Here is a 25,812-nt window from a genome sequence, read left to right on the forward strand (position 1 = left end):
CAGGAGCACAAAAGGATCACACTTGTGGAGATTATCCATTTCTAAATTTTTGTAAAAGATCGTACAGATACGCCAGCATACTAGGCAGCGAGAAGACAACCTTGTTTTACTTTGCTGCCTTGCTTCTTAATCGCATGATTTTATAATATTCCTTGCTTCCTTATTCACTACCCTCTGTCCCTTCTTGCAATCTGAAGAATCGCGGAGGCGTATGATACAATTCCAGCGGCCAATGGCTCAGGAGTTACTGAAGTATGGATTTTTCTTGACAGAAGAAAAACAAAACAAAACAAAACTACACAGATATAAATATCAGAAAAGTGTAATGTACTAACGAACAAAACTGGAGCGTTTAAATGGCGAAAAACGAAACACTACAAAAAGGCAATATAATTTATTATACAGTAAGGTAATATTTATCGTATGGGCAATACTACCACTGATCATATGCGCCGTGCCGATGTGAGCATACGGCACGGCTACTTTTCCGCTCCCCGCCTCAAATTTCCCACGGTGCGGCGCGAGAAACTGAGCCACAACCACAACGCCGCGCGACCTGGCGCAGGCGCGTGTCGCTTCCCAGTCGCGCCGCGTCACAATTTGCGTGGTCCCATTCGTACCAGTGAAGTTACAAAAATGCGCGCTGCGCTGCTTCGCGCCACTCGTGTCTCAGTTTGCGCCTAGCCTAAGACGGTTGTTCAGATTGTCTCCTAAATCGTTTGTATAGATAAGGAACAGCAGAGGGCCTATAAAACTACCTTGGGGAACGGTAGAAATCACTTATGATTCATCCGAAGATTTTCCGTCAGTTATTACAAACCGTGACCTCTCCGAGTAATGTCTGCCGGTCAGGGCCAGAACTTTCCGTTACTACTTCAACATCCAAATCTTGCGGTATGAAACACGACGAATCTTGATCGTGCTCCCCATTAACATCAACTATTTCTGGTAAAGTCTGCCGGTTAGGGCCAGAACTTTCTATCATTTCACAAACACTATCTTCCTGCGGGACGAGACGCGCAAAATCGTGCACGCACTCCCCATAAACACTTCTCCCATACAGGCCCCTATAATCTCTTAGTTCGTCGTATAAGCGACCGAACTGCCTTAACCAGACCTCATCCCTCTCTGCATCCCCTCGCTCAATGACGGACGTGTTATCCGACATCTGATCTTCTCTCAGTACTTGCGAATAATTCTTAAACTCAATCTCCGGTTCCGCTGTGGGTGTTACAGCTGCTACTTTATAATCGATTTCCGGAACACTACTTAAATTGTTCTCACTGACAGTGAATGTATTTTCTGCTGCCGTGTCTACAGCTGATCTACTACTTGTGGGCGCACTCCTTTCTCCTAACACTGGCACACTCTCCCGCCGTAGATTATTCCATACGGAATTTTCATAACGATGACACCTCGGTTTCCTACTGTTATTGGGCCGCCAAAATTTCTCCACGCCAGGTCGGCCTCACCGGCGCGGCTAATGATTTCCCTGTCTCGTCCCAGCAGATCCGCTCCCCGGATGCTGCTGAGGCGGCTGATCACACCCTCTTGCGTTATTACTATTCTGCGAAGCCCTTATCACGTTAGTATGATAATGGTTTCCGTCATTCCTGTTATTATTTGCATTGTACCGATTGTTATTACGGTCCGAACAATTATTGTTATTGCTGCCATGGTTGCGGTATGCATTATTCCCATGGTTATCGTTGTTGTGGTCGTTGTGGTACCCGTTGTTGTTACCACGGCCTCTATCACTGTCGCGATTATTGCGCCAATAGTCCTCGTCCTCAACTCTTTCCAGGAAATCATTGATTGGCTTGTAATTGCTTCCTACGTATCGTTTTGTATCGTCTGGAAGCTTCTTGTAGAGTTCCCAGACTATTTCGGATTCCGTGCGGCGATCACGCAAATATTCCAACTTGCGGATCCAGCCCTCGCAAAACTCCTTCATCGAGCCACGCGAATTCGCATCGAAAGGCCTCGATACGACAAATTCGCGCCAGACTCTTTGTTGTTTTTGCTCTGAACAGTACTCAGCCAGAAACAAATTTTTAAACTCGTCAAAATTGAGGTTCGTGATGTTGAGGTTTAAGCCCCGACGCTTGGCATCACCAGCCAACACGTCAATAACGGCATTAATTTTTCTCTCATTAGTCCATGATCTGGGTAAAACTCTTTCACAATTTTTAATGAAATCCGTCGCGTGTATACCGCCATTTTTCAAGGTGTCGAACCGCTCCTCTTTCGTCAACAATTCCGAACTATGTGCACAGATTGGCACATAGCTCTGTTATTCGTCAAGTTTCTTTTCTAATTCCGACACTCTCGTAATTACTTGGCAAGTGGTTGACGCAAGCGTTTCCACTTCCCTCTTTTTCTCTTCGCAGGTATCAGCCTGCTTCCCCACTTTAGTATCTAATTCGGATACTAAAGCCTTTAAAGTTTCCACCTTCTGTTGATCCTCTTTTTACACTAATTGAATTTGTTCCGTCACCTTATTCTCGATGATCGGAGCAACTGCTTCTCCTACACTTTTCTCGAGTCTGCTAATTTCGGAATCAAAACGAGTATTTATACTCGCAATTTCCTGTTTAAGATTACCGATTTCGGTATTAATCACAACAATATCTCCTTTGATTTTATCAACTTTTGTGTTAACAACTCCAACATTGTTGTTAACAACATTAATAGCTTTGTTCTGATCGTCTAGTTTCCTGTCAATTTTTTCAGACTGAGCTTTAATTCCTGCCGATTGAGTCTTGATTTCGTTAATCAAAACATTCAATAAATCAGTTAAATTCCCGAAAACTACCGGTTTTTCTTCCGTAGCGGGTTGCCCTTTAAATGTCCCCCCGTATTCGTCATCAAGGGATTCAGATTTGATTATCACTTCCGATTCCGAAACATTCTCTAAAGTTTGGAATTCCATTTCTGCTCTTTGTTTCGTTTCGGTGGTCGCGTCTTTCATGCTAGCCGCCTGCCCCTGAACAATGGGTTCCGCGGTGCGCGTTTCCCACTGTTCGACCGATTGTTCCGTACCCAAGTCTACCAAATTTTGGTAATTGTTGCCTTCAGTCATTTTACAAATTTTCAATATAAATGCCAAATCTCAAATCTAATTAGGATTCCTCCCTCTACTTATTCTCGCTGACGTAAAGACCTGTTCGTAACCAGTACTTTGTTACGAGATTTGCACAATGCAAAATTCTTGTCCAGAACAACCTCAAATTTGAAGATTGTTCTGTCACCAGGTCGCCACGTGTAACCTCCCCCTCACTTATCGACATTAATGACAGTGAAAAATTAAACCGCGTGTACCTAATGGAAATTTGTGAAAAGCAATCGTCACCGAAGTTAATCTGTCGGTAAAGAGGGGGGAAAGGGTTACATCTAAATGAAAGGAAAAATGCAAATGAAACTGGTGGAAATTAATTTTGAAAAGGGGTAAAGTTAACAAAGAAAGCAAATGTGCGGCTGTTACGTTAACAATTAACTAGAGGTAATTAGATATTTGGGATTTGGGGGAAATTATGGTCGCCAGTCCCATGGACAATTACTATAGTGGCTGAAAAAGAAAGGTTATTACACATATAATTAGCACTAGAAGCGTGGCAACTGAAGGTTGACACGTGTAGTGTGAAAACTGAAAGTTTGTCAGAAGTAATAAATTTCGCTACACTCTGACTTAATTTAGCAAAAGAATTAATAAAACTGGAAAACTGAAAGTTAATTTAGTGACTGAAATTAATAGTGAGCTTTGTTTCTGAAGCACATCGAAATTCAGTAAAATAAGGTTAGTCTTGGGCTACCTCAACAATCATCACAAAAGCTACTTGAATCTACGCAATTTAGAAATAAGAGATTTAACTTTGAACTTGAATTAAATGATTCTGTACAATTAACAACAGTAAAATTTAGTATGTACCAAGCTGAGCTGCAGTCACAGGTAAGCTAAAATATGGTAACAAAACTCGCACTCTTAATTTGTGCTTGTGTAATCTAAATATTGTAACCAGCTATGAATACCTTAACTGAACTTTGAAATTAAAGCAGTGAAATGGAATGATATTACTTTAATGATGGTGTTTGAATTTCAACGACACTCGGGTTCATTTCGGAAAAGGAAGGGACCCTGCTTGGTAATGCAATTGGGACAATGAGCAACAAAGGTTCATGCTACGTTGCTGTAATTTAGTGAGAAATATTTAACAGTTTGAAGAGCTGAGGTCTGCCATACAGTTCTAAAACTTTATGTGCTACCAGTCTTCCTTGTTGGTTGATTGAAGGTTTGAAGTCGTCGATCGAGGAGGTGGCGACAGTCACTCATTGTTGGCCGTCGCTGTTGCAGAACCTGGATGTTGGCACGCCTTCTTCTCGACACGGTCACCAGCCGAAACGGGCTCTTGATGTGTGCCAGCTAACGCTTCCCGTCCGCGACACCGTGTCAGAAACTATCATAGCAAGTCGAGTGCAATTACATGCTGCCAAACCCCGAAAGTGCAGCAACTCGCAGGAGCGTCACACAACACACCTGCTCCACCGCCCTACCCCAGCCAGACTCTCCTCTGCTTGCTTCTACGCGGCAGAGTTAACACTCTCAAAGATCGTGAACAATTTGGTTCTCCACACGACCTATCGATGTAATGGTTCGATAGCATAGTTTTCCCTAGGCAAGACCCAGTGTAAAAATACAAATAATATTTACAAAACAAACCAATTATACATCGACATAGATGCATAAATATATATATACAAGTAGTAAAACAATTACAATATATAAGGGCACAGAAATGTCATATATTCAGGTAACAAAATAAGGAAAAAATTTATAGTACAATAGATGGAAATAGGAGGATATGCATTTCTGGCGTTACAGGTTATGCAACATGTTTGCCCCATGTAATTGCTTCTTACAAGACCTACATGTTTCCAAACAGCAGAGAATGATGAACAAGAGAAATCCAATCCCACAAACCGAATTTTTTTTATAAATAATCAATATACCCTTGAATTTCCTGTTATGAGATCCTTCCTCTCCACCACCACCAGACCGCCATCTTGGATTCCATCACAGAAGGGATGACAGCACACTCTGGTGGCAGTACTGTGTACTAGCACAGTTGGACTCTGGACCTTGGGGTGAACACACTTGATGGCGGTACTGCCTCTAATTGTTTAACTGAAGACTGAAAATAAAGACTTCTGTCCAGCACATGAAGAGTCCTTTTCCCACCAATCCACAGGAAAAGGTGGCAGTTGGATGACTTAGGTTAGTGGAGGTAGCCAAAGTGCCCTTTTTTCCCGCCATTTTCTTAGGTTAGTGGAGTTAGCCATGGTGTGTTGCATTGTTCTGATGGAATTTGAACTTACCGCCATTTTATGGGGGAGGGGGGTTTACCAGTGGGTGAAAGGTTAATTAATTGATAAATTTAATTAAGTAGTAAATCAAATAAAAAGAGTAGGGGAGCTGTTCCAATAACTCAAAGGTGAAAGTGTACCTGTAGCAGTGAGTGGGGAGGGGGGTTGTGGGAAGGGGAGGGGGTGGGGGGACAATAGGATAAGTGCCTGTCAATCAAAAGGAAATGGAGGTGACATGGAAAACCACTTAACAGAAGAATAGGTTAAAGACCTGTCAATCAAAAGAGAACAATAAGTTTGCCCCTGAGTGCATACCTGGCCATGATGTAGGCAACCCGCACTAACAGCCTAGTCCCTCTACTGGCAGTGCCGTGTCTGTGGTGTGAGAGCGCGATGCGACCGTTCGTACGGGCGTCAAATCGCCGCCGCCATCAAAACGGAGCATACCTGGCGTATTTTCTCAATTGTGGCATCCTGTGCCATGCTAAGCTGAAATCCACTAACACAGTTTACTAGCTTCTTGTGCGAACTTGTTTCCACTGCCTCTTTGACAACTGAGTCCCAGGAACCATTGACTCTCCATAGCCTCTTCGTTCTTTCAAATTCGAACGCATGTCTCTCGTTGATGCTATGCTCTGCTGCTGCGGACTTGTCTGTCTTTCCTCATCGTATGTTCCTGATGTGCTACGTACAGACCTTTGGAGAAAAGAGAGCCACTTCTATGAATATCAAGAGCTCAGATAGAAACTCAGTCCTAAGCAATGAGGGGAAAGCAGAAAGGTGGAAGGAGTACATAGAGGGTCTATACAAGGGCGATGTACTTGAGGACAATATTATGGAAATGGAAGAGGATGTAGATGAAGATGAAATGGGAGATACGATACTGCGTGAAGAGTTCGACAGAGCACTGAAAGACCTAAGTCGAAACAAGGCCCCGGGAGTAGACAACATTCCATTAGAACTACAGACGGCCTTGGGTGAGCCAGTCCTGACAAAACTCTACCATCTGGTGAGCAAGATGTACGAGACAGGCGAAATACCCTCAGACTTCAAGAAGAATATAATAATTCCAATCCCAAAGAAAGCAGGTGTTGACAGATGTGAAAATTATCGAACTGTCAGTTTAATAAGTCACAGCCGCAAAATACTAACGCGAATTATTTACAGACAAATGGAAAAACTGGTAGAAGCCGCCCTCGGGGAAGATCAGTTTGGATTCCGCAGAAATATGGGAAAACGTGAGGCACTACTGACCTTACGATTTATCTTAGAAGAAAGATTAAGGAAACGCAAACCTACGTTTCTAGCATTTGTAGACTTAGAGAAAGCTTTTGACAATGTTGTCTGGAATACTCTCTTTCAAATTCTAAAGGTGGCAGGGGTAAAATACAGGGAGCGAAAGGCTATTTACAATTTGTACAGAAACCAGATATATAAGAGTCGAGGGGCATGAAAGGGAAGTGAGTGAGACAGCGTTGTAGCCTCTCCCCGATGTTATTCAATCTGTATATTGAGCGAGCTGTAAAGAAAACAAAAGAAAAGTTCGGAGTAGGTATTAAAATCCATGGAGAAGAAATAAAAACTTTGAGGTTCGCCGATGACATTGTAATTCTGTCAGGGACTTGGAAGAGCAGTTGAACGGAATGGACAGTGTCTTGAAAGGAGGGTATAAGATGAACATCAACAAAAGCAAAACGAGAATAATGGAATGTAGTCGAATTAAGTAAGGTGATGCGGAGGGAATTAGATTACGAAATGAGACACTTAAAGTAGTAAAGGAGTTTTGCTATTTGGGGAGCAAAATAACTGATGATGGTCGAAGTAGAGAGGATATAAAATGTAGACTGAAAATGGCAAGGAAAGCGTCCTTGAAGAAGAGAAAATTGTTAATGTCGAGTATAGATTTAAGTGTCAGGAATTCGTTTCTGAAAGTATTTGTATGGAGTGTAGCAATGTATGAAAGTGAAACATGGACAATAAATAGTTTGGACAAGAAGAGAATAGAAGCTTTCGAAATGTGGTGCTACAGAAGAATGTTGAAGCTTAGGTGGGTAGATCACGTAACTAATGAGGAGGTATTGAATAGGATTGGGGAGAAGAGAAGTTTGTGGTACAACCTGACTAGAAGAAGGGATCGGTTGGTAGGAGATGTCCTGAGGCATCAAGGGATCACAAATTTAGCATTGGAGGGCAGCGTGGAGGGCAAAAATCGTAGAGGGAGACCAAGAGATGAATACACTAAGCAGATTCAGAAGGAAGTAGGTTGCAGTAGGTACTGGGAGATGAAGGAGCTTGCACAGGATAGATTAGCATAAGAGAGCTGCATCAAACCAGTCTCAGGACTGAAGACCACAACAACAACAACAACAACTGAACGTGTCACAGGACCAGAATCGTGCTGCTGTGGTTTGAGGAGGATGATAGCTGACGATGTCTTGGCCACCAAATTCGCCTACTGTGAATGCGGTGGCATATATATCGGTGACGTCAGCTTCGTGCCGCAAACCACTGGCGTGTCAGTTAAAGGAATTGCGTGACCCGGCTGTAGATTCTGGTGTACCCCTTCGGAAATCTACCAAGGACTTGTTGAATGAATGCCGCGGAAAATCGATGCTGTATTGCGTTCCACAGGTGAAATAACACGCTGTTAAGCAGGTGGTCATAGAGATAGAATTAATCGATGAATATTTCTAGTCCGGTATGTCCAATGGAAGTATATCTGTGTGCAGGCCTGTGGAAGAGTCGCTATACGCTGGCGCTTCTGTGCATGCTGGGACTTGCTGTAAAATACGCGATACGCGTCAACATCTCCGTGGCCATTGTGGACATGGTCAACCAGACGGCCCTGCTAGAAAGCGGCGGCAGCGGCAACGACAGCGACTACGTGGCTGACGACCCACTGGCTTGTCCAGGAGAGCTGGCTGCGGAGGGCGCTGACTCACGCAAGGTGAGTCCCACAGGCCGCCAGAGTCAAGAATCGCCGTTGTCGTCAGCAGATCCCAGACCTGTGTCTATCCTTTTGTTTGTAGTCCAGTGTGTCCATAAGTAATCTTTAACACTTTAGAATTTGGTTACGCCAGGCAATAACGACTGGTTTTCAGCTTGCAAGTTTATTTCCTCATTCATACAAGTTAATGTGACTACCTTTAGTTGCGTGGAAAGTACCCAGTCTGCATTCAGTTTCTCTCCACGTACCATCCAGGATTTACACTGGGACATGTTTAAGTCAACTGCAAATGCATATATTTAAAACCTGTAGGTCGGTAATATCAGCCCGTTTCATGTGGTCCTTTATAAAACCCCATAGGTAGAAACCTAGTGGTGGTAGGTCATGTCATCGTGGTGGCCACCGAGTCGAAGCATGTCGTCCAGCCCACCTACTCGGAAACTCTGCACCCAGAAATTGTATGTTCAGGGGCCATTGAGGTTGCTTCAGATTGCAGATGGTCCGGTAGTGTGACTAAAACTTTTGTAACATGAATAAAATCTTCTGGGTTTTGAAGCCGAGTCAATTTGAATAAAAATCTCGGGTTTTCGTTGTCTGTCTCCGCCATCGTCGTGAATAAAACCACTAACTGCCGGTGCTAGCACGGTTTCCCGCTTACACACGGTGGTCCATTGATCGTGGCCGGGCCAAATATCTCACGAAATAAGCGTCAAAGGAAAAAACTACAAAGAACGAAACTTGTGTACCTTGAAGGGGGAAACCAGACGGAGCTATGGTTGGCCCGCTAGATGGCGCTGCCATAGGTCAAACGGATATCAACTGCGTTTTTTTAAATAGTAACCCCCATTTTTATTACATATTCGTGTAGTACGTAAAGAAATACGAATGTTTTAGTTGGACCACTTTTTTCTCTTTGTGATAGATGACGCTGTAATAGTCACAAACGTATGGCTCACAATTTTAGACGAACAGTTGGTAACAGGTAGGTTTTTTAAATTAAAATACAGAAAGTAGGACCGTTCGAACATTTTATTTCAGTTGTTACAATGTGATACATGTACCTTTGTGAACTTACCATTCCTGAGAACGCATGCTGTTACGGCATGATTACCTGTAAGTACCACATTAATGCAATAAATGCTCAAAATGATGTCCGTCAACCTCAATGCATTTGGCAATACGTGTAACGACATTCCTCTCAACAGCGAGTAGTTCGCCTTCCATAATGTTCGCACATGCATTGATGATGCGCTGACGCATGTTGTTAGGCGTTGTCGGTGGATCACGATAGCAAATATCCTTCAACTTTCCCCACAGCAAGAAATCCGGGGACGTCAGATCCGGTGAACGTGCGGGCCATGGTATGGTGCTTCGACGACCAATCCACCTGTAATGAAATATGCTATTCAATACCGTTTCAACCGCACGCGAGCTATGTGCCGGTCATCCATCATGTTGGAAGTACATCGCCATTCTGTCATGCAGTGAAACATCTTGTAGTAACGTCGGTAGAACATTGCGTAGGAAATCAGCATACATCGCACCATTTAGATTGCCATCGATAAAATGGGGGCCAATTATCCTTCCTCCCATAATGCCGCACGATACATTAACCCGCCAAGGTCGCTGATGTTCCAATTGTCGCAGCCATCGTGGATTTTCCGTTGTCCAATAGTGCATATTACGCCGGTTTACGTTACCGCTGTTGGTGAATGACGCTAGGTCGCTAAATAGAACGCGTGCAAAAACTCTGTCATCGTCCCGTAATTTCTCTTGTGCCCAGTGGCAGAACTGCACACGACGTTCAAAGTTGTCGCCATGCAATTCCTGGTCGCAATTTATCTGCTACTGATGTTTGGATTAGCCGCGACAGCATATAAAACACCTACTTGCGTATCATCATTTGTTGCAGGTCGTGGTTGAAGTTTCACATGTGGCTGAACACTTCCTGTTTCCTTAAGTAACGTAACTAACCGGCGAACGCTCCGGACGCCTGGATGATGTCGTCTAGGATACCGAGCACATGCCCGTTGGGCATTTTGATCACAATAGCCATATATCAACACGATATCGGCCTTTTCCGCAATTGGTAAACGGTCCATTTTAACACGGGTAATGTATCAGGAAGTAAATACCGTCCGCACTGGCGGAATGTTATGTGATACCACGTACTTATACGTTTTTGACTATTACATCGCCATCTATCACAAAGCGAAAAATGGGGTCCAGCTACAACATTCATATTTTTTTACGTACTACACGGATATTTAATAAAAATGGGGGTTCCTATTAAAAAAAAACGCAGTTGATATCTGTTTGACCAATGGGAGCGCCATCTAGCGGGCCAACCATAGCGCCATCTGGCTTCCCCCTTCAAGCTAGACAAGTTTCGTTCTTTACATTTTTTTCGTTGGACGCTTATTTTGTGAGATATTTGGCACGGTCAGGATCGATAGACCACCCTGCGTAGCCAGGATTGCAGCCCTTGGCGCTAGTCAGAGAGTACCGGAACGACGCGTGCGCTGAAGGTGATTTGGGCAGCTCATAGCAGTTCCGACCCGTCCCGGGACCGGACCAAAGAGATATACGGGTCCCGCAACGTATTTATGACGTTACACAAGTCAGCTTGTTCTCTACACTTCGTGAACGGGCGGCTTCGTGCAGGCCCCACGACAAGTCAATATTTCATTGAAAATGTATCCATTAAAGGTCTTGATTTCGTTGTGTGTTTTCGAGAACTTGTATGTATTTAAACTAGCAGTCAAGAATTATTATTAAACTCGTGTGAAATACTTACTCGCCCCCCGCTGGAGATGGTTGCTGGCACTCGTAAGACCTGCATTGTCACGTACGCGTCACAGCCTGTCTTTATCATGGGCCTCATCGCGGGACCAGTAACGTCATTTGGCGCGAGGGACTGGCGCCACGTTTCAAACTGTCGAGGCTCCCGCCTCCCTAGAAGTGTGAAGCATCCGTCGCTGTTTCCTTTCGACATCTAAAGCCCGCCTCCATGCCCTGCTAAGTGTGTATACCTGGTCTCTGTTAAACTGTTACCATTCATTCTAATCTCAGCTGCCTCTTGTACAACGGAATCACAATATGCTGACGCATGAATAGATGCTGCGGAGCTGGCCTTATGACCGAGCGGTTCTAGGCGCTTCAGTCCGGAACGGCGCTGTTGCTACGGTCGCAGGTACGAATCATGCCTCGGGCATGGATGTGTGTGGTGTCCTTAGGTTACTTTGGATTTAGTAGTTCTAAGCCTAGGGAACTGATGACCTCAGATGTTAAGTCCCATAGTGCTTGGAGCAATTTGAATCATTTTTAGAGATTCTACGGCCTTCGCAGGGGACTCCATACGCACCAGGCACACGAAGAGTTATGTCGTCTTTAACAAGGCGCAGCGCATCTCGTATCTCGGGGGCGAGCCGGAACACTGGCCTCAGTCCATTTGTCTGCAGCAAACGTCCTAACTTTATGCTCGTTGCCCCAGAGTATGGCAGCAAAGCAGCTGGTTTGGCCTCTTCTGCCGATTCAAAAGGTATCTTTCTTCGGTAGCACCAGCGCGGGATTAGCCGAGCGGTCATGGACTGTGCGGCTGGTCCCGGCGGAGGTTCGAGTCCTCCCTCGGGCATGGGTGTGTGTGTTTGTCCGTAGGATAATTTAGGTTAAGTAGTGTGTAAGCTTAGGGACTGATGACCTTAGCAGTTAAATCCCACAAGATTTTTACACACTTTTTTTTTGGGTAACACCTGAAATCTTGCTATAACCATTCTCTCTGAACACGTGTCTCAAGTGCTGCAGTTCAAACTGTAGGTGATTTTCGTCAGAAATAATTTTCTTTCTGTGTACTAACGTGTTCAGGACCGCTTTCTTGTGGGTGGTGAAAACTATTGCCGTTCAATTCCGTCCGCTGCAGCAGTTCTCTAATGTCGTGTTTAACTACAGCAAAGCGGGAAACTATCTTCTTATCCCGGCAGCGTTGCAAAAATGTTAAAGGGTTCAGCAAATGTGATTTCCGCAGTTTTTTCAGCAGTTTGACGCTACGCATTACATCCTCACCGTAGAGGAAACATATGTGGCTATATAAGCAGAGAGCCGTGCCAACCCTGGCAGTCAGTGGTTAACAACTATGGCGATCGAAAGTTCGAGATTTTTATTCGAACTGACGCGGCCTGAAAACCGAGAAGATTTTATTTAGACATTTCACCACGAAAGACTCCAAGGACACATATTTTGACTTTTTGAAGCGGACACATCACGCCACAGCGAGTCAGCGAAATGGAAGGAAAGGTATGTGCTTGATCATAATGCAAGAAATCTACTCGATTGTCATCCAATTTTGTCATCAACCGTGTTGCCATTCTATTGGCGTTTGGTTGGATGAAGCCACGGCAGCACAACAGGGTGCAAGTTTGTCTAAGACAATGTCTAAGTAATGTAAAAAGTTTGACAGCTTGACTCACGGGTGACTGACGTGGAGAATGATAGGGCCCATAGAACAGCTGTTGCTCTCTGCAGCAAGGAACTGGACGACGGCTCTGTGGCAGCGTTAGAATAAAGGCCTTAATTTTCCACCAGCCCCGCGGCATCTGCCAATTCTGGATATTATAAATAGATTATAGCAGCAGACAAATCTCGCACGACGAAGCTGAGAACGTCAGACTAACCACCGGCCGGCCATGTATTGACAAAACCTAAGCCACCGAAATCTAATATTAGCGAGGAGGAACAACGTGGCATAAGCATATTGCATGGGGATGAGGGCTTGGTTGTCTTACCAGCCGACAAAGGAAATGCCACCGTGGTTCTGAACACTGACGACTTCCACCTGAAGGTGCTGAATTTATTAGATGACGCATACTAAAAACTTAGTCGCAATCTGATACGAGACATCGTCAGAAAGACAGGGAAGTTATTAAAGGAATAGGTGAAGAAATTAATGCTTTGTGTTGCCAGAACTCCCAGGCTTTGTGGATTGCTGAAGATAAATGAGGAAAATGACGTTCTTAGGCCCATTGTTAGTGCAAACAGTTCGCCCGCCTACGGACTGGCAAAACATCTTGCAGTATTATTAGCGCCAAACTGGGACTTTGTGAACAACACGTTGTAAACTCGCAGGCATTTAATGAAACACTCAAGAGAATTAAAATAGGCCGAAACAATGTAATAGTTAGTCTGGACGTTGTGTCACTTTTTAGGAGGGTGCCAGTGCGACATGCTGGATGTTCTGGCCCAACGGTTTCCACCTGGTATCGTCAAGTTGTTCCGTCATATTCTAACAATAGTGTACTCCTTGTACCATGACGAATATTATGAAATGACAGATGGCGCAGCGATGGAATCACCACTGTCTCCAGCAGTCGAGAATTTCTTCATGGAACACTTTGAACTCTGCGGCGCTCGTCCGCCTTGCTTCCTAAGGTATGTTGATCACACCGCCATGACATGGCCTCATAGTGAAAATGCACCGCAACAACTCGTCGATCACATGAATGGCGTCCATCCAAACATTAAATTTACCATGAGATCGAGAAGGATGGCAATCTACCCTTCTAGGACGTTTTAGTTGAGCAGAAGGTAGAACGCCAGATTGGTCATTCAGTGTATAGGAAACCGATGCACAATGATAGGTAGTTGAACAGGGATAGTTTGCACCACCATGTACACAAGAAAGCGGTCCTGAGCACGTTGGTAAACAGAACAAAATGATTTCTGACGACGATCACCTACAGTCTGAATTGCAGCACTTGAAACATGCGGTCAGAAAGATTGGTTATAGCAAGAGAGACATTGCAAATGATTTCAGGTGCTACCGAAGAAGGACGCCTTGTGAGTTGACAGAAGAGGTCAAGCTGGCTCCTTTCCTGTCATACTGTGGGGAAACGATCAGCGAGTTAGGACATTTGCTGCAGAGACGTATCTGAGACCAGTGGGAAGCCTCCATAGACACACAGAAGCGTCTGTAACGGTTACTTGGTGAGTGTAATACGACTACAGGAAAAAAGCCACTCACAATGCAAAGGGACTCTCACGAGCAATTTAAAAAATGGTTCAAATGGCTCTGAGCACTAGCCGGCCGGTGTGGCCGTGCGGTTAAAGGCGCTTCAGTCTGGAACCGCGTGACCGCTACGGTCGCAGGTTCGAATCCTGCCTCGGGCATGGATGTGTGTGATGTCCTTAGGCTAGGTAGGTTTAAGTAGTTCTAAGTTATAGGGGACTGATGACCACAGATGTTAAGTCCCATAGTGCTCAGAGCCATTTTTGCTCTGAGCACTATGGGACTTAACTTCTGAAGTCATCAGTCCCCTAGAACTTAGAACTACTTAAACCTACCTAGCCTAAGGACATCACACACATCCATGCCCGAGGCAGGATTCGAACCTGCGACCGTAGCGGTCGCGCGGTTCCAGACTGTAGCGCCTTGAACCGCTCGGCCACTCCGGCCGGCGAGCAATTTAATTAATTAGTGTATCTGTTCGATATCAATGACGTGCTACTAGGCGGGTGGAAGCGAGGACGAGAGTACCACAGGTATGAGTTATGAGATAGAGCGGTAATCAGACTGTTTTTTTTTGCGGTGAGATCTTTTAATGGAATTTCAATCTCCCACGTACACAGGGTGAGATGATTATCGTAATAATATCAGCTGTATTATCGAATTTATAAAGTGATATTTAGTATAAACCTGATATTTACAAGTTCTCTGGGCTGTTAGCTTGTGAAACTTTGTTTGAGATATTAGTTTACTTTAAGAGAGAGTTTGAAAGTGAGGAACCGTCCTGTGACAGAGGCAGAGCATCCTCTTAGCACTCCGTCATGAACCAAAAATTAGTTTAATATTCTAGTCCTGTGATGAGAAAATATTTAGAGGAAATATAGCTTATGCCTTTGTGCTGTACAGGATTTTCACAAGAAGTAACGATAGTTTAGCGACGTGAAAACGCGTGTATGGTCTGATTTCTTCGAAAATAACTCGTATGAAAGGGGAGAAATCTAAATTTCACATGAGAAATTCGAAGTATATTGGCAAAAGACGTTTTTTAAACTGGGGAGTTTATGTCAGAGGTGGAGCCACAGTCAGCGGCAGTGACAGTGGGAAGTAGAGGCCTAAGGAGGCTGTGTGAGCCATGGCTTCCCGGCTGGGCAACTCTTCAGATACACAATACACTTGGTAGATGGCGCTGAACTAGACTGCATGTGGCTCATCAATTTTAGTTTTCTCTTGAGACACAATGTCCAGGTAAGTTAATGAGCACTACATTCGTAAAACATATCGTACGATACATTTCCCATGTTTCTGTTGGCTAGGGTGTGACTTGCGCTTTTTTGTGTCCGTTTACTAATACACAGCGTCACCGGTTCAGATCCGGTCCACCTTCTGGTCCCGCGCGCCGCGGCATTTGAATCCGCGCCAGACGTCATGGACGACGAAGACCCATAGAGGTCTCTGCACCATCGCGCCGAAAACTGTGGCGACGCTCGCCTCCTGGCCCGCTTTTAGTGTGGGGGCGCCACAGTGGAACACGTGGTCCCAGCGGCCAATAGCGGCGCCCCCCGAGAGCGTACTTAAGCGCTGTCCACTCGCTCAGCCAGTTACGTCCGTCTGATCGGCTCCTTTCTCTCCCACCGTCCTTCCTACGTCACCATCGATAACACCGACTCCTACACCTTTTTCCCCTCCGCCGGTGTGCCCCTAGGCTCCGTCCTCTCCCCCCTTCTGTACCTTTTGTATACGGCGGACATGCCGCCGCCGTCACCCCCTGTCCACCTCCTCCAGTTTGCCGATGACACTGCCTTTCTTGCCCTTGCCCCCACCGTGATGTGCTCCCAACACCTTCTCCAATCCCATCTTGACCGGTTCACCGCTTGGTGCAACCAGTGGTTGCTCAAGGTCAATCCCTCCAAAACCCAGGCGATCATTGTAGGCAAAACCACCCCTTCCTTCCGCCTCCTTGATTTCTATCTTACCATCTATGGCCGCCCTATCATCCTCACTCCCACCCTCAAGTACCTTGGCGTCACCCTCGACCGTCGCCTCTCCTGGACTCCCCATCTCCGGACAATCCAAGCCAAGGTACGCTACCGACTCCGTCTCCTCAAGCTCCTTTCTGGCCGTATGTGGGGTCTGGACCCCTCCACCATCCTCCATACCTATAAATCCCTCATCCGCCCTATCCTTTGTTATGCCCATCCGGCCTGGATCTCTGACCCCACTACCTTTTATAAATCCCTCCAAATCCTTGAACGCCATGCTCTCCGCCTCGCCTATCGCATCCGTCTCCCCTCCCCCACGCGGATCCTGTATGATCTCATCCCCTTCCCCCACCTCCTCCTTTTCCTTGAAAGGATACGGATCCTGTACACCTCCTGCAAACTTGGTCCTCCTCATCCGCTTGTCTCACCCATCCTCTCCCACCCCCACCCGTTGCTGCGCCTGTATTCCCACGTCCCACCCGGTCTCCATCTCTACACCCTCCTCATCCTCTCCCAAGGTGGCTTCCGCCAGCTCCCCCTCCCTGATGATGTCCTCCTCCCCTCCATCTACCCCTCCTTTCAATTTTGATCCTCCCCCCCACTTCCTGTGTCCTTTCCTATAGGCACCCTCCCTCCCTTCTCTTTCCTTTTCCCCCATCCCCTCCCTCCTTCCCTCTTCCCCTGGGCTTCCCCTCCCCCTTCCTTCCTTCCCCCTATCTCCCCTGCCCATGGCATCTGCTCTCCCTCTCCCTCTCCCACCCCCCTTCCTCCTCTCTTGGCAGGTCCCCGGACTCGTACACGGTTAGTGAACATTCGCGCGCCGGAGATCAACGCCTCGTGTGCTGTGTGTGGCGTTGTTTTGTGCTTAAATGATTCAGTGTTATTCGTTTTGTGCACCTATGTTCACGTGTGACAATTTTCGTCTCTGTCTGTGTCCAAGTGTCTGAACACTTTTATCTTGGACTCTACACCAGTGAACGGCACCTTGTATTTTAAAAAGTGTTTGTCTCCGTTTATATGTCCACCATGTTTTTTTCCCTAAATGTATTCATTTGTATATTTGCGTTTCTCTGCGGCCAGAGAGCGGCGTCGTATGTTGCTGCAATCCTGATTGTGATACAGGTTTCAAAATAACAATAAAGAAAAAAAAGAAAAAAAAAGCTCAGCCAGTCAGTCCAGTCTCGCTTACGTCGGTTTTTCACCTCGCTTGCACTAGATTGCTTTCTTCCTGGTTCGTGTATGAGTTTGTTTCCTTGTGACTCTGTTGTTCGGTCTTGTCGTATTCGTTCTGTCCTACGTTGGCCGTGTCCCTCCTTTTCCGTTGTTTTGTTGTTTGCGGGCCTCTCCGCGGGTCCCGCCGCACCTTCCGTCAGTGCTACCCCGCGACCGTCTTGGTCGCAGTCGCAGCACACCTGTCTCAGTGGACAAGTGAGAGGAGACTCAAATCAACGGCTGAATAACAGCCGAGCATAGCTAGTTGAAGGTGTGGCGGCGGAAGTTTTAAGTTCTGTGCGTGACTTGCGACATGTAAATAAGTATTGTGTGTTTCATTCCCAAATGATGTCCTGGGTATAGGAGGCAGGACGCTGCAGGGGCAGCATCCACCTTCGTTGTTTCGCTTGCCAGGGCTGTTCTCTCGAGTGATCTAATAGTCTTCAAGAGTCTTCGCTGCTAGTCGCCACTGCCTGTCGTCGCTGCCCTCAGCCGTCGCTGCTGCCTGTCGCCACTGCCGACAGAGACCGCTCCCTTAGCCGCCACCTTTCGTTGCCCGGCGCTGCCTGAATGCGCTGCCTGTCGCCTAGCCTGCCTCTGCTACCTGCCGCTGTTGCGTCGTCGCTGCCATCAGCTGCCCTCCGCCGCTGGCCGCCGCTGCCGGAAGTCGTCGCCCTGCTGGGGATGCCTGATGCCGCCTTTACCTTTATTTCATCCATGTCCTCGTCCCAGTCTCCATCGCCGTCCTCGTGTCTGTGTTTGTCGTCTTCGTCTGCCTTTCCTGCATTGCTGTTCGTCACACCTTCGTCCCCTTCATACCCAGGCGACATTCGTCGCCAGTAGTCTCTCCCTCCTCTCCCCTCGTCGCGACGCCGCGCCATGGATACTCCCACAAACACCATTATTTACACCTCCCATTCCCCAGTCTCCACCATTACACTCAGGAGCTTTTCTACAGGCCCTCCGACCAATGTCCAGCCCCCTCTCCATACAGTCTCCTACACTTCTTCCACCTCCTCTGCTGTGCATCCTCATCTCTCCCAGAGCACCTCCCCCCCTGCCAGTTGTGCTGCCAACTGTCCCCTGAGCAGTGCGTGGCTCACGTTCCCGCCATAATGTATTTTACACCCTGTTTTTAACGTACAACCACCTCACAACATTAACTTACAGGTGTCACTGAGTTTGTGCTTTGCCTGACCGTGAGCGGCACTAGCAGCACGTATCAATATATCCCCTCTCGTAGTATCTTTGCTCGACTGCTATTATTTCCCGGTCATTGTCTGTCGTAAGCCAGTTCAGGTCGCGAGTTCGGGCTGCCAGTCAGTTGGAACACATCTGGAGCGCAGTCCAAACCCGCCAGTCGGGGAGTTGCAATGCGGCACTAGTGCAGTCGTGTTGGAGCAGTGAGCTCTGCGTCGACATGGCCCCCTCGACCTTTGCCGCCACGCATCACTTGAGCCGGGCCACGGTCTTGATGGATCGACGGTTGGTCGTCCTACTGGACGACGCGTTTTGGCTAGCCGATCGTTCATGAGTCGACTGTTAGTGTGTACATCGACTCCCGATTGCCGGCCGGGGTGGCCGAGCGGTTCTAGGCACTACAGTCTCGAGCCGCGCGATCGCTACTGTCGCAGGTTCGAATCCTGCCTCGGGCATGGATGTGCGTGATGTCCTTAGGTTAGTTAGGTTTAAGTAGTTCTAAGTTATAGGGGACTAATGACCTTAGAAGTTAAGTCCCATTGTGCTCAGAGCCATTTGAACCAATTTTTTGACTCCTGATTTGTCTTTGTGAGTGCTTAGTTAGTGTTGGGTATCGTTCAGGTCTTCGTGCAAGTGTTTGTCAGGTTGTGTGTGTAGATGGCGTTATTTAAAAAAAAATGGCTCCGAGCACTATGGGACTCAACATCTTAGGTCGTAAGTCCCCTAGAACTTAGAACTAGTTAAACCTAACTAACCTAAGGACATCACACACACCCATGCCCGAGGCAGGATTCCAACCTGCGACCGTAGCAGTCCCGCGGTTCCGGACTGCAGCGCCAGAACCGCTAGACCACCGCGGCCGGCTAATGGCGTTATTTCCACTGACGTCTATTTTAGATGTTGTCTGTGCGGTGCAGTCGGCTGGGTCTGCTGGCTGTCCCTGCGCAGTGTCGAAACGTGTCTGGAGCTGTCCGATCGCTACGATCTTCATGGCTCACTGACCCAGGACGTCAAAGTTGAGTGGTGTGTTAAGTACCCAAGCCACGTCCGTTCATGTTGCGTCGGTCGTTCCGGTGGTTCGCTGTTGGGGAGCTTTTCCTGTGGGCAACACCGAGCGTTTGTAGTGGTGAAATCGAGCCGCCGTGCGGTGGAATTAACTATATTGGTTACTACAATTGAAGCGCACCAGCGGAATTTTCTGCCTTGTGGCCATTAATGTACTGGTTACCTGCCCTGGCCACTGACATAAATTCAGGCAGTGTTCCTTTTTGGTGAAGTTAACTTGGTTTGTTGTTTGGGGGAAGAGACCAAACAGCGAGGTTATCGGTCTCATAGGATTAGGGAAGGATGGGGAAGAAAGTCGGCCTTGCCCTTTCAAAGGAACCATCCGGGCATTTGCCTGGAGCGATTTAGGGAAATCACGGAAAACCTAAATCAGGATGGCCGGACGCGGGATTGAACCGTCGTCCTTCCGAATGCGAGTCCAGTGTGCTAACCACTGCGCCACCTCGCTCAGTTGAAGTTAAGTATATTGCCTTATTTCAAATTCAAGTATACGAGCGGAATTTTCTGCCTTGTGGCCGTTAGTGTTCCGGTTACCTGCCCTGGTCACTAACGTAATTTCAGGCAGAGTCCTTTCCTCACCAGTTGTCACTGTCCAACATGGTGTGTGGTTTTGACAGCTTAATACATATTTCATTGTGGATAATCACATCCGTAACAGTTTTGTCTTTGAGTTTTTATGTACTGATTGGTGGCTAGCAAGTCGTTTGGTTGGTTGGACCGTGACTGGGTCGTAGTTGGGTTACTGACAGATCAAGTGTAGTTGGGCTCACCACCTGTCTCACCTAAGTGAACGTTAATGGCTTCAAAATGGTTCAAATGGCTCTGAGCACTATGGGACTCAACTGCTGAGGTCATTAGTCCCCTAGAACTTAGAACTAGTTAAACCTAACTAACCTAAGGACATCACAAACATCCATGCCCGAGGCAGGATTCGAACCTGCGACCGTAGCGGTCTTGCGGTTCCAGACTGCAGCGCCTTTAACCGCACGGCCACTTCGGTCGGCGAACGTTAATGTTTCGAGGGCAGACCCACATCCCGTGGAGGCGTCTGAGTGCTGTTGTCTATACCGTCCTTTTCATGGGTGTTTAATGGTCTTTTGGTAATCTATTATTGCCAATGCTTTAAAAGTAAAAAAAAAATATTGTGTTTTCTGTAAATCAATTTATGTAAATCAATTGTGGGCCCTGAGCCGCTTAAAACCTTATTCTTAAATTTAGTTAATGTCATTGCGTTGCTTTTTCATTTAGTGTGCGTTCCCCCATTGAAAACTTAAAGGTTTAGGTATTTTTGAATTTTTGTAAAATCAACTGTGGGCCTTCAGCCGCTTAAAGCCTTATTCTCAAAATTTCTCCTTAAGCGTAAACATTGCGACCTTCTGCCTTAAAAGAAAATTTTAAAATGTATTACCATGTAATATATTTTTATTTTAAAATTTAGAAATTATTTGTGGCCTTCAGTCGTTTGTATTGCACCTTGTATATGTTTGCTCTATCCACTTTTGGGTTAAGGCTTTTCACCTTTTATTAGCAATTTTAACTGCATGTCTTCAGTCACTTGAAATTTATATTCTTGCTTTTAAGATTTCTTGTTGCGAGGCCGTCAGCTGTGAAAGAATTAGATTTGGAAACTCGTAGTTGTAAAGTTTTGGTTTAAAGATGTTATTAAATTATAATAAATTACAATTTTGAAGTGAAACTGACAGACACCTTATTTGCTCCTTTCCACAATCCTAATCACCTTTTCTGCCCAGCGGGTTTAGCAGGCGTCTCATCCCCCTCTCCCCAGTTGCCATAAGGCCCCAACTCATGCATTGCCTACCCAGGTCATCACCCGCCAGGCCACCATCGCCATGCCCAATGATTCGCCGCCACCACCACAATTAGGACCTGCCCCACATCATCTCCTACTCAACACCACCCCTCGACCTCCTCCCCACCCGTCCTCACCAAAAAGCGTCTCTAAGTGCCCCAATGTGGACTCTGCTCCTACCTCCTCTACCAGAAAACTACAGACAAATCCTGACCCTTTTGACCCCATGGACACTACTACTCCTCCCACCTCCCAACCCTCGGTTGTGTACACCTTCCTCCTCTCTCATCCTGCCTCAAAATTCCTCAAAGCCTACACCCTTGCCCTTGAGATCAGAAAGTACATCCACAACATCACCTTCTCCAAACTTACCCCTTGCAAAGAATCCATCCTTATTAAGTCTCTCACTCCCACCTTCCACACAGACTTTCTCTAGAAGATCCCTCACATCATCTCCCCATCATCCACAACTCACTTGCCATCCTCTGACTATCACTACCATGATCATGAATCTGAACCCCGAAGTTATGGCAGAGGTGTTGGTGGAACTAAATACCAATCCTGACCTCGACATCTGCTCCACCCATTGCATCTACACCAACTCTGGTCCCACATTCCTTATGACAGTTTTTACTGTATCTTTCTCTTCCATTGACCTCCTTCTCACTGAGGGAGCCCTCATCTAAAACATCCATCATAAAGCTGGCCTATCTCAATCCCCCCCCCCCACCCCCCCCAGTGTGTCAGAAGTGTCTTGTCTACAATTACCACCTCACCTCCACCTGCAAAAATCCCTCCATCTCCCCTCACTGCAAAGTCGTACACATCCTTAAACAATGTCCCAACCTCGCCTTTCCTCCTTTCTGCAACACCTATGCTGAAGTTAAAATTTTATGGGTTGTTAGGCCACATCATATTTCCTTGTAAAAAAAGATCTCAGCAGTGGGGTAGAAATGTCGATTATTTTAGAAGGAAATATCATGCAGCCTAACAGCCAGAAGATTTTAACTTTAGTGACAATGGCCACAAAAGCCTGCAGACTTACACCCACAATGAAGTGCATCCAACCTACTCCTCCAAATGTAAAGCTACAAAACCTGAACTCACTGTCCCCACTCATCATATAGATCAGCCAATCCACTGCAACTATTCTCTCCACCCAACCCCTACTGCTAAAGACATCATCCACTTCCTCAGCATAGTCCTCCAGAACACCCACCTCTTCCAGTACCCACTCACCCTACAGCAGATTTCCCTTGCCACTCGTTCTGTCTTCCATCTCACCACATCTCATCACCTACTCCCAGAACCAACCACACTTCATCTTCACCCACCTCAACCCCTCATTTTAACCTCTCTCTGTCCCACCCCTCATCCTCATGGTGCAACAGCAGTATAGCATCCTTTACCAAAGATATGCTCCTTTCCTGCTAACAAGCCCCTCTTCATGGACACCCTTTCCCACCACCACATAGATGCCTTCATCCTCAATGAAACCTTCCTTCAACCTTACCATGTTGTCCACACCTCCACACCTCCCCCTATCTCCTCCATTATACTGACAATCGCCACCCCTTAGCATGGGGTGGGTTGCAATTGGCCACCTCAAGCAAATCCCTGTTTTGCCACAACCACTGCTTAATGTCCCTACCAAACACTTTGTCCTCAGCATCTTTCTCCCCACCCTGACCATCAATCTGCTCCACCACCTATGTTCATCCCACTACTCCCATCTCATATGACTTCTTGGCCTATATAGATTGCACCTTCTCCACCTATGTGATTGCCATAGATCTCAACATCTATAGATGTGACTCTGCAGACCTCCAGCGGTGGCATCAGTTTATTGACTTCATCCAAGGCGATCTTGTCCCCTCACTTAGCACATGTGTCCTGAAAGTAACACGAGCCCTGATGATGTCCTCGCCTCCCTCAACCTCCTTGTGTGCATTACCACTGAAGTCCACGATCCCATTGGCAGTGGTCACCTTCCTGTCCTCCTCACCATCTCCATTGCCCCTCACCCTCCTAATGCTCCCCACCTAGATATCCATCCCAAAGTCATTGATGATTACCTCTGGGAAGACTGGAATGTCTACCAGGGATCCACTGACACCCAGGTTGGAAGTTACTCCCTCACCTTCCAACACCATAATGACATCACCTATGCCTTTTCCTTCCAACAAAAGCCCCCATCTGACACTGTGGCAGCTCATGTTCCTACCAAAGCCATCCATCCCTATCGCCCTATCCTTCCTCCATGGGCCATATTCCTTCTCCATGAATCCTTCCGGCTCTACCATTCCTTCCTCCACACTTATGACTAGGATGTACTTCTTTACCACCAGCAAATACTGAGACAAGTCTGTGAACTTTTGGCAGCAAATAAACACCAGGACTGGCGTCAGACATGTACACAGCTCAATGCCATCCTTCTTATCAATTCTTCCAAGTACTGGTCCACCTTCTATCGCCTTACTGTCAGCTACCCCCACCTTGCATTACCTGTTCCTCCACGACAATTGCTCCTTCCCTAATAACCTCCGTAAGACTAATCATTTTCCATCCTAGCTCTCCAACATCATCTCCATCCTTGATGATTCTCACTTTGACTATTCCTTCTTCCCCAACATCCATGAATGTACTGGTAACACTGCCCCATCACTTGCTCCTAGCTTCCAGTACTTGGGACATATACCACAGACAGAATTAAACACTCCCATCACAGCTCACGACACTAACTCATCCTCTGCCCCAAATACAACACCATCCCTTATCATGATTGTATAACCAACTGTCACCTGAAAGAATGTCCTACCTCCTTCCTCGCTGCCCTTGCCACTCTGTACAACACCAACCTCTGCACTGGCTTTTACCCTGAGCTGTGTGAGACCTCTTGCATCCTGATGTTCCCTAAACTCAACAAACACCCTTCTGACACCATACCATATGCCTCCACTCAGTGTTCAGCAAAGATTTCGAATTCATCCTCTCCCACTGTATCCAATCACCACCTACGTTAACGCTACCTCCTTCCAATTACTCAATGTGGCCTCTGGCCCTCCTTCTCTGCTGAAGACCAGCTCCTTAACCTCACCCTTTACCTCCACCTCAACTCCTGTTGCTCCACCATTTTTGTTTCCCTAGACTTCCAGAACGCCTATGACCATATATGGCATTCTAGTCTCCTTTTCCAACTTTAGACCTATGTCCTTCCCATCATCTGTCTCTTTACATCATGTGTCTCGCACCATCCTTCCTATGTCACCACTTATAACATCAATTCCTGTACCTTCTACCCCACCAGACGTGTGCCCTCCAAGGATCTGTCCTTTCTCCTCTCCTTTATCTCCTGTACACCACCGATATGCCCAGTACCCCCCCCCCCCCCCTCCCGACAATCTCCTTCAATATGCTGATCATAACGCTTTCCTGGCACTCTATCCTACCCTCCAATGGTCCCAGTGTTCCCTTCAAACCCACCTTAAACAGTTCACCACTTGGTGTAACCAGTGGCTTCTAAAATAAAAGCTTCCAAAACCCAGGCAGTCATTACAGGTCACACCATCCATTTCTTCTGGCTCCTTGATTTCTACCTTACCATCTATGACCATCCTATCCACCTTACTCAGCCACCTAACCTGGACTCCCCATCTCATTACCATCCAACACAAAGCCTGCAATAAACACTGCCTTCTGAAACTACTGTCCAGCTGGACTTGGGGATTGCATCCTTCCACCATCCTCCATACCTACAAATGCTTGATCTGTGTCCTCCTCTATTATGCCAGTGCCACCTGGGTCTCCACCTCTCCTAAATTCTATAAACCGCTCCAGATCCTTGAATGCCATGTACTCTGTCTTGCCTTCTGTATCTGGCCTCCATCCCACATCTCCTTACTTACCTCAAACACCACTATACATTGCTACACCTACACCACTGCATCCCACCCACCCTGCACCTCCATATCCTCCATGTTCTATCCCAAAGAAATTTCGCTGTCTCTCCATCCTGGATGATGAGCTTCATCCTCACATCTATCCTTCCTTCCAAATCTGACCCCAATCCTCGGTTCCCATCCTTCCTAAGGCTTTCTCTTCTGACCTTCCCTTTGCTGCATCCTACCTCCTCCCCCCCCCCCCCCGTCATCCTTCTCTTGCTCCTTCCCCTCCTTTCCCTGTCTTTTCGCTCCCTACCAGATTGCTCCCTCCCCCCCTCCTCCATCTCCTCTCCCTTGGT

The 25,812-nt window shown here is 46.7% G+C and overlaps 1 protein-coding gene across 1 annotated transcript in view; it reads left to right on the forward strand.

Moving 5' to 3' along the window:
- LOC126176711 (sialin-like) overlaps positions 1-25,812 on the forward strand; it is a 189,098-nt gene that overhangs the window by 13,905 nt on the left and 149,381 nt on the right. The window contains exon 2 of the mRNA XM_049923877.1: positions 8,091-8,308. Coding sequence (XP_049779834.1) covers positions 8,091-8,308 — 218 coding nt within the window. The remainder of the gene's footprint in view (positions 1-8,090; positions 8,309-25,812) is intronic.

This window comes from Schistocerca cancellata, chromosome 3 (genome assembly GCF_023864275.1).
Source record: "Schistocerca cancellata isolate TAMUIC-IGC-003103 chromosome 3, iqSchCanc2.1, whole genome shotgun sequence".
NCBI classification, from domain to species: domain Eukaryota; kingdom Metazoa; phylum Arthropoda; class Insecta; order Orthoptera; family Acrididae; genus Schistocerca; species Schistocerca cancellata.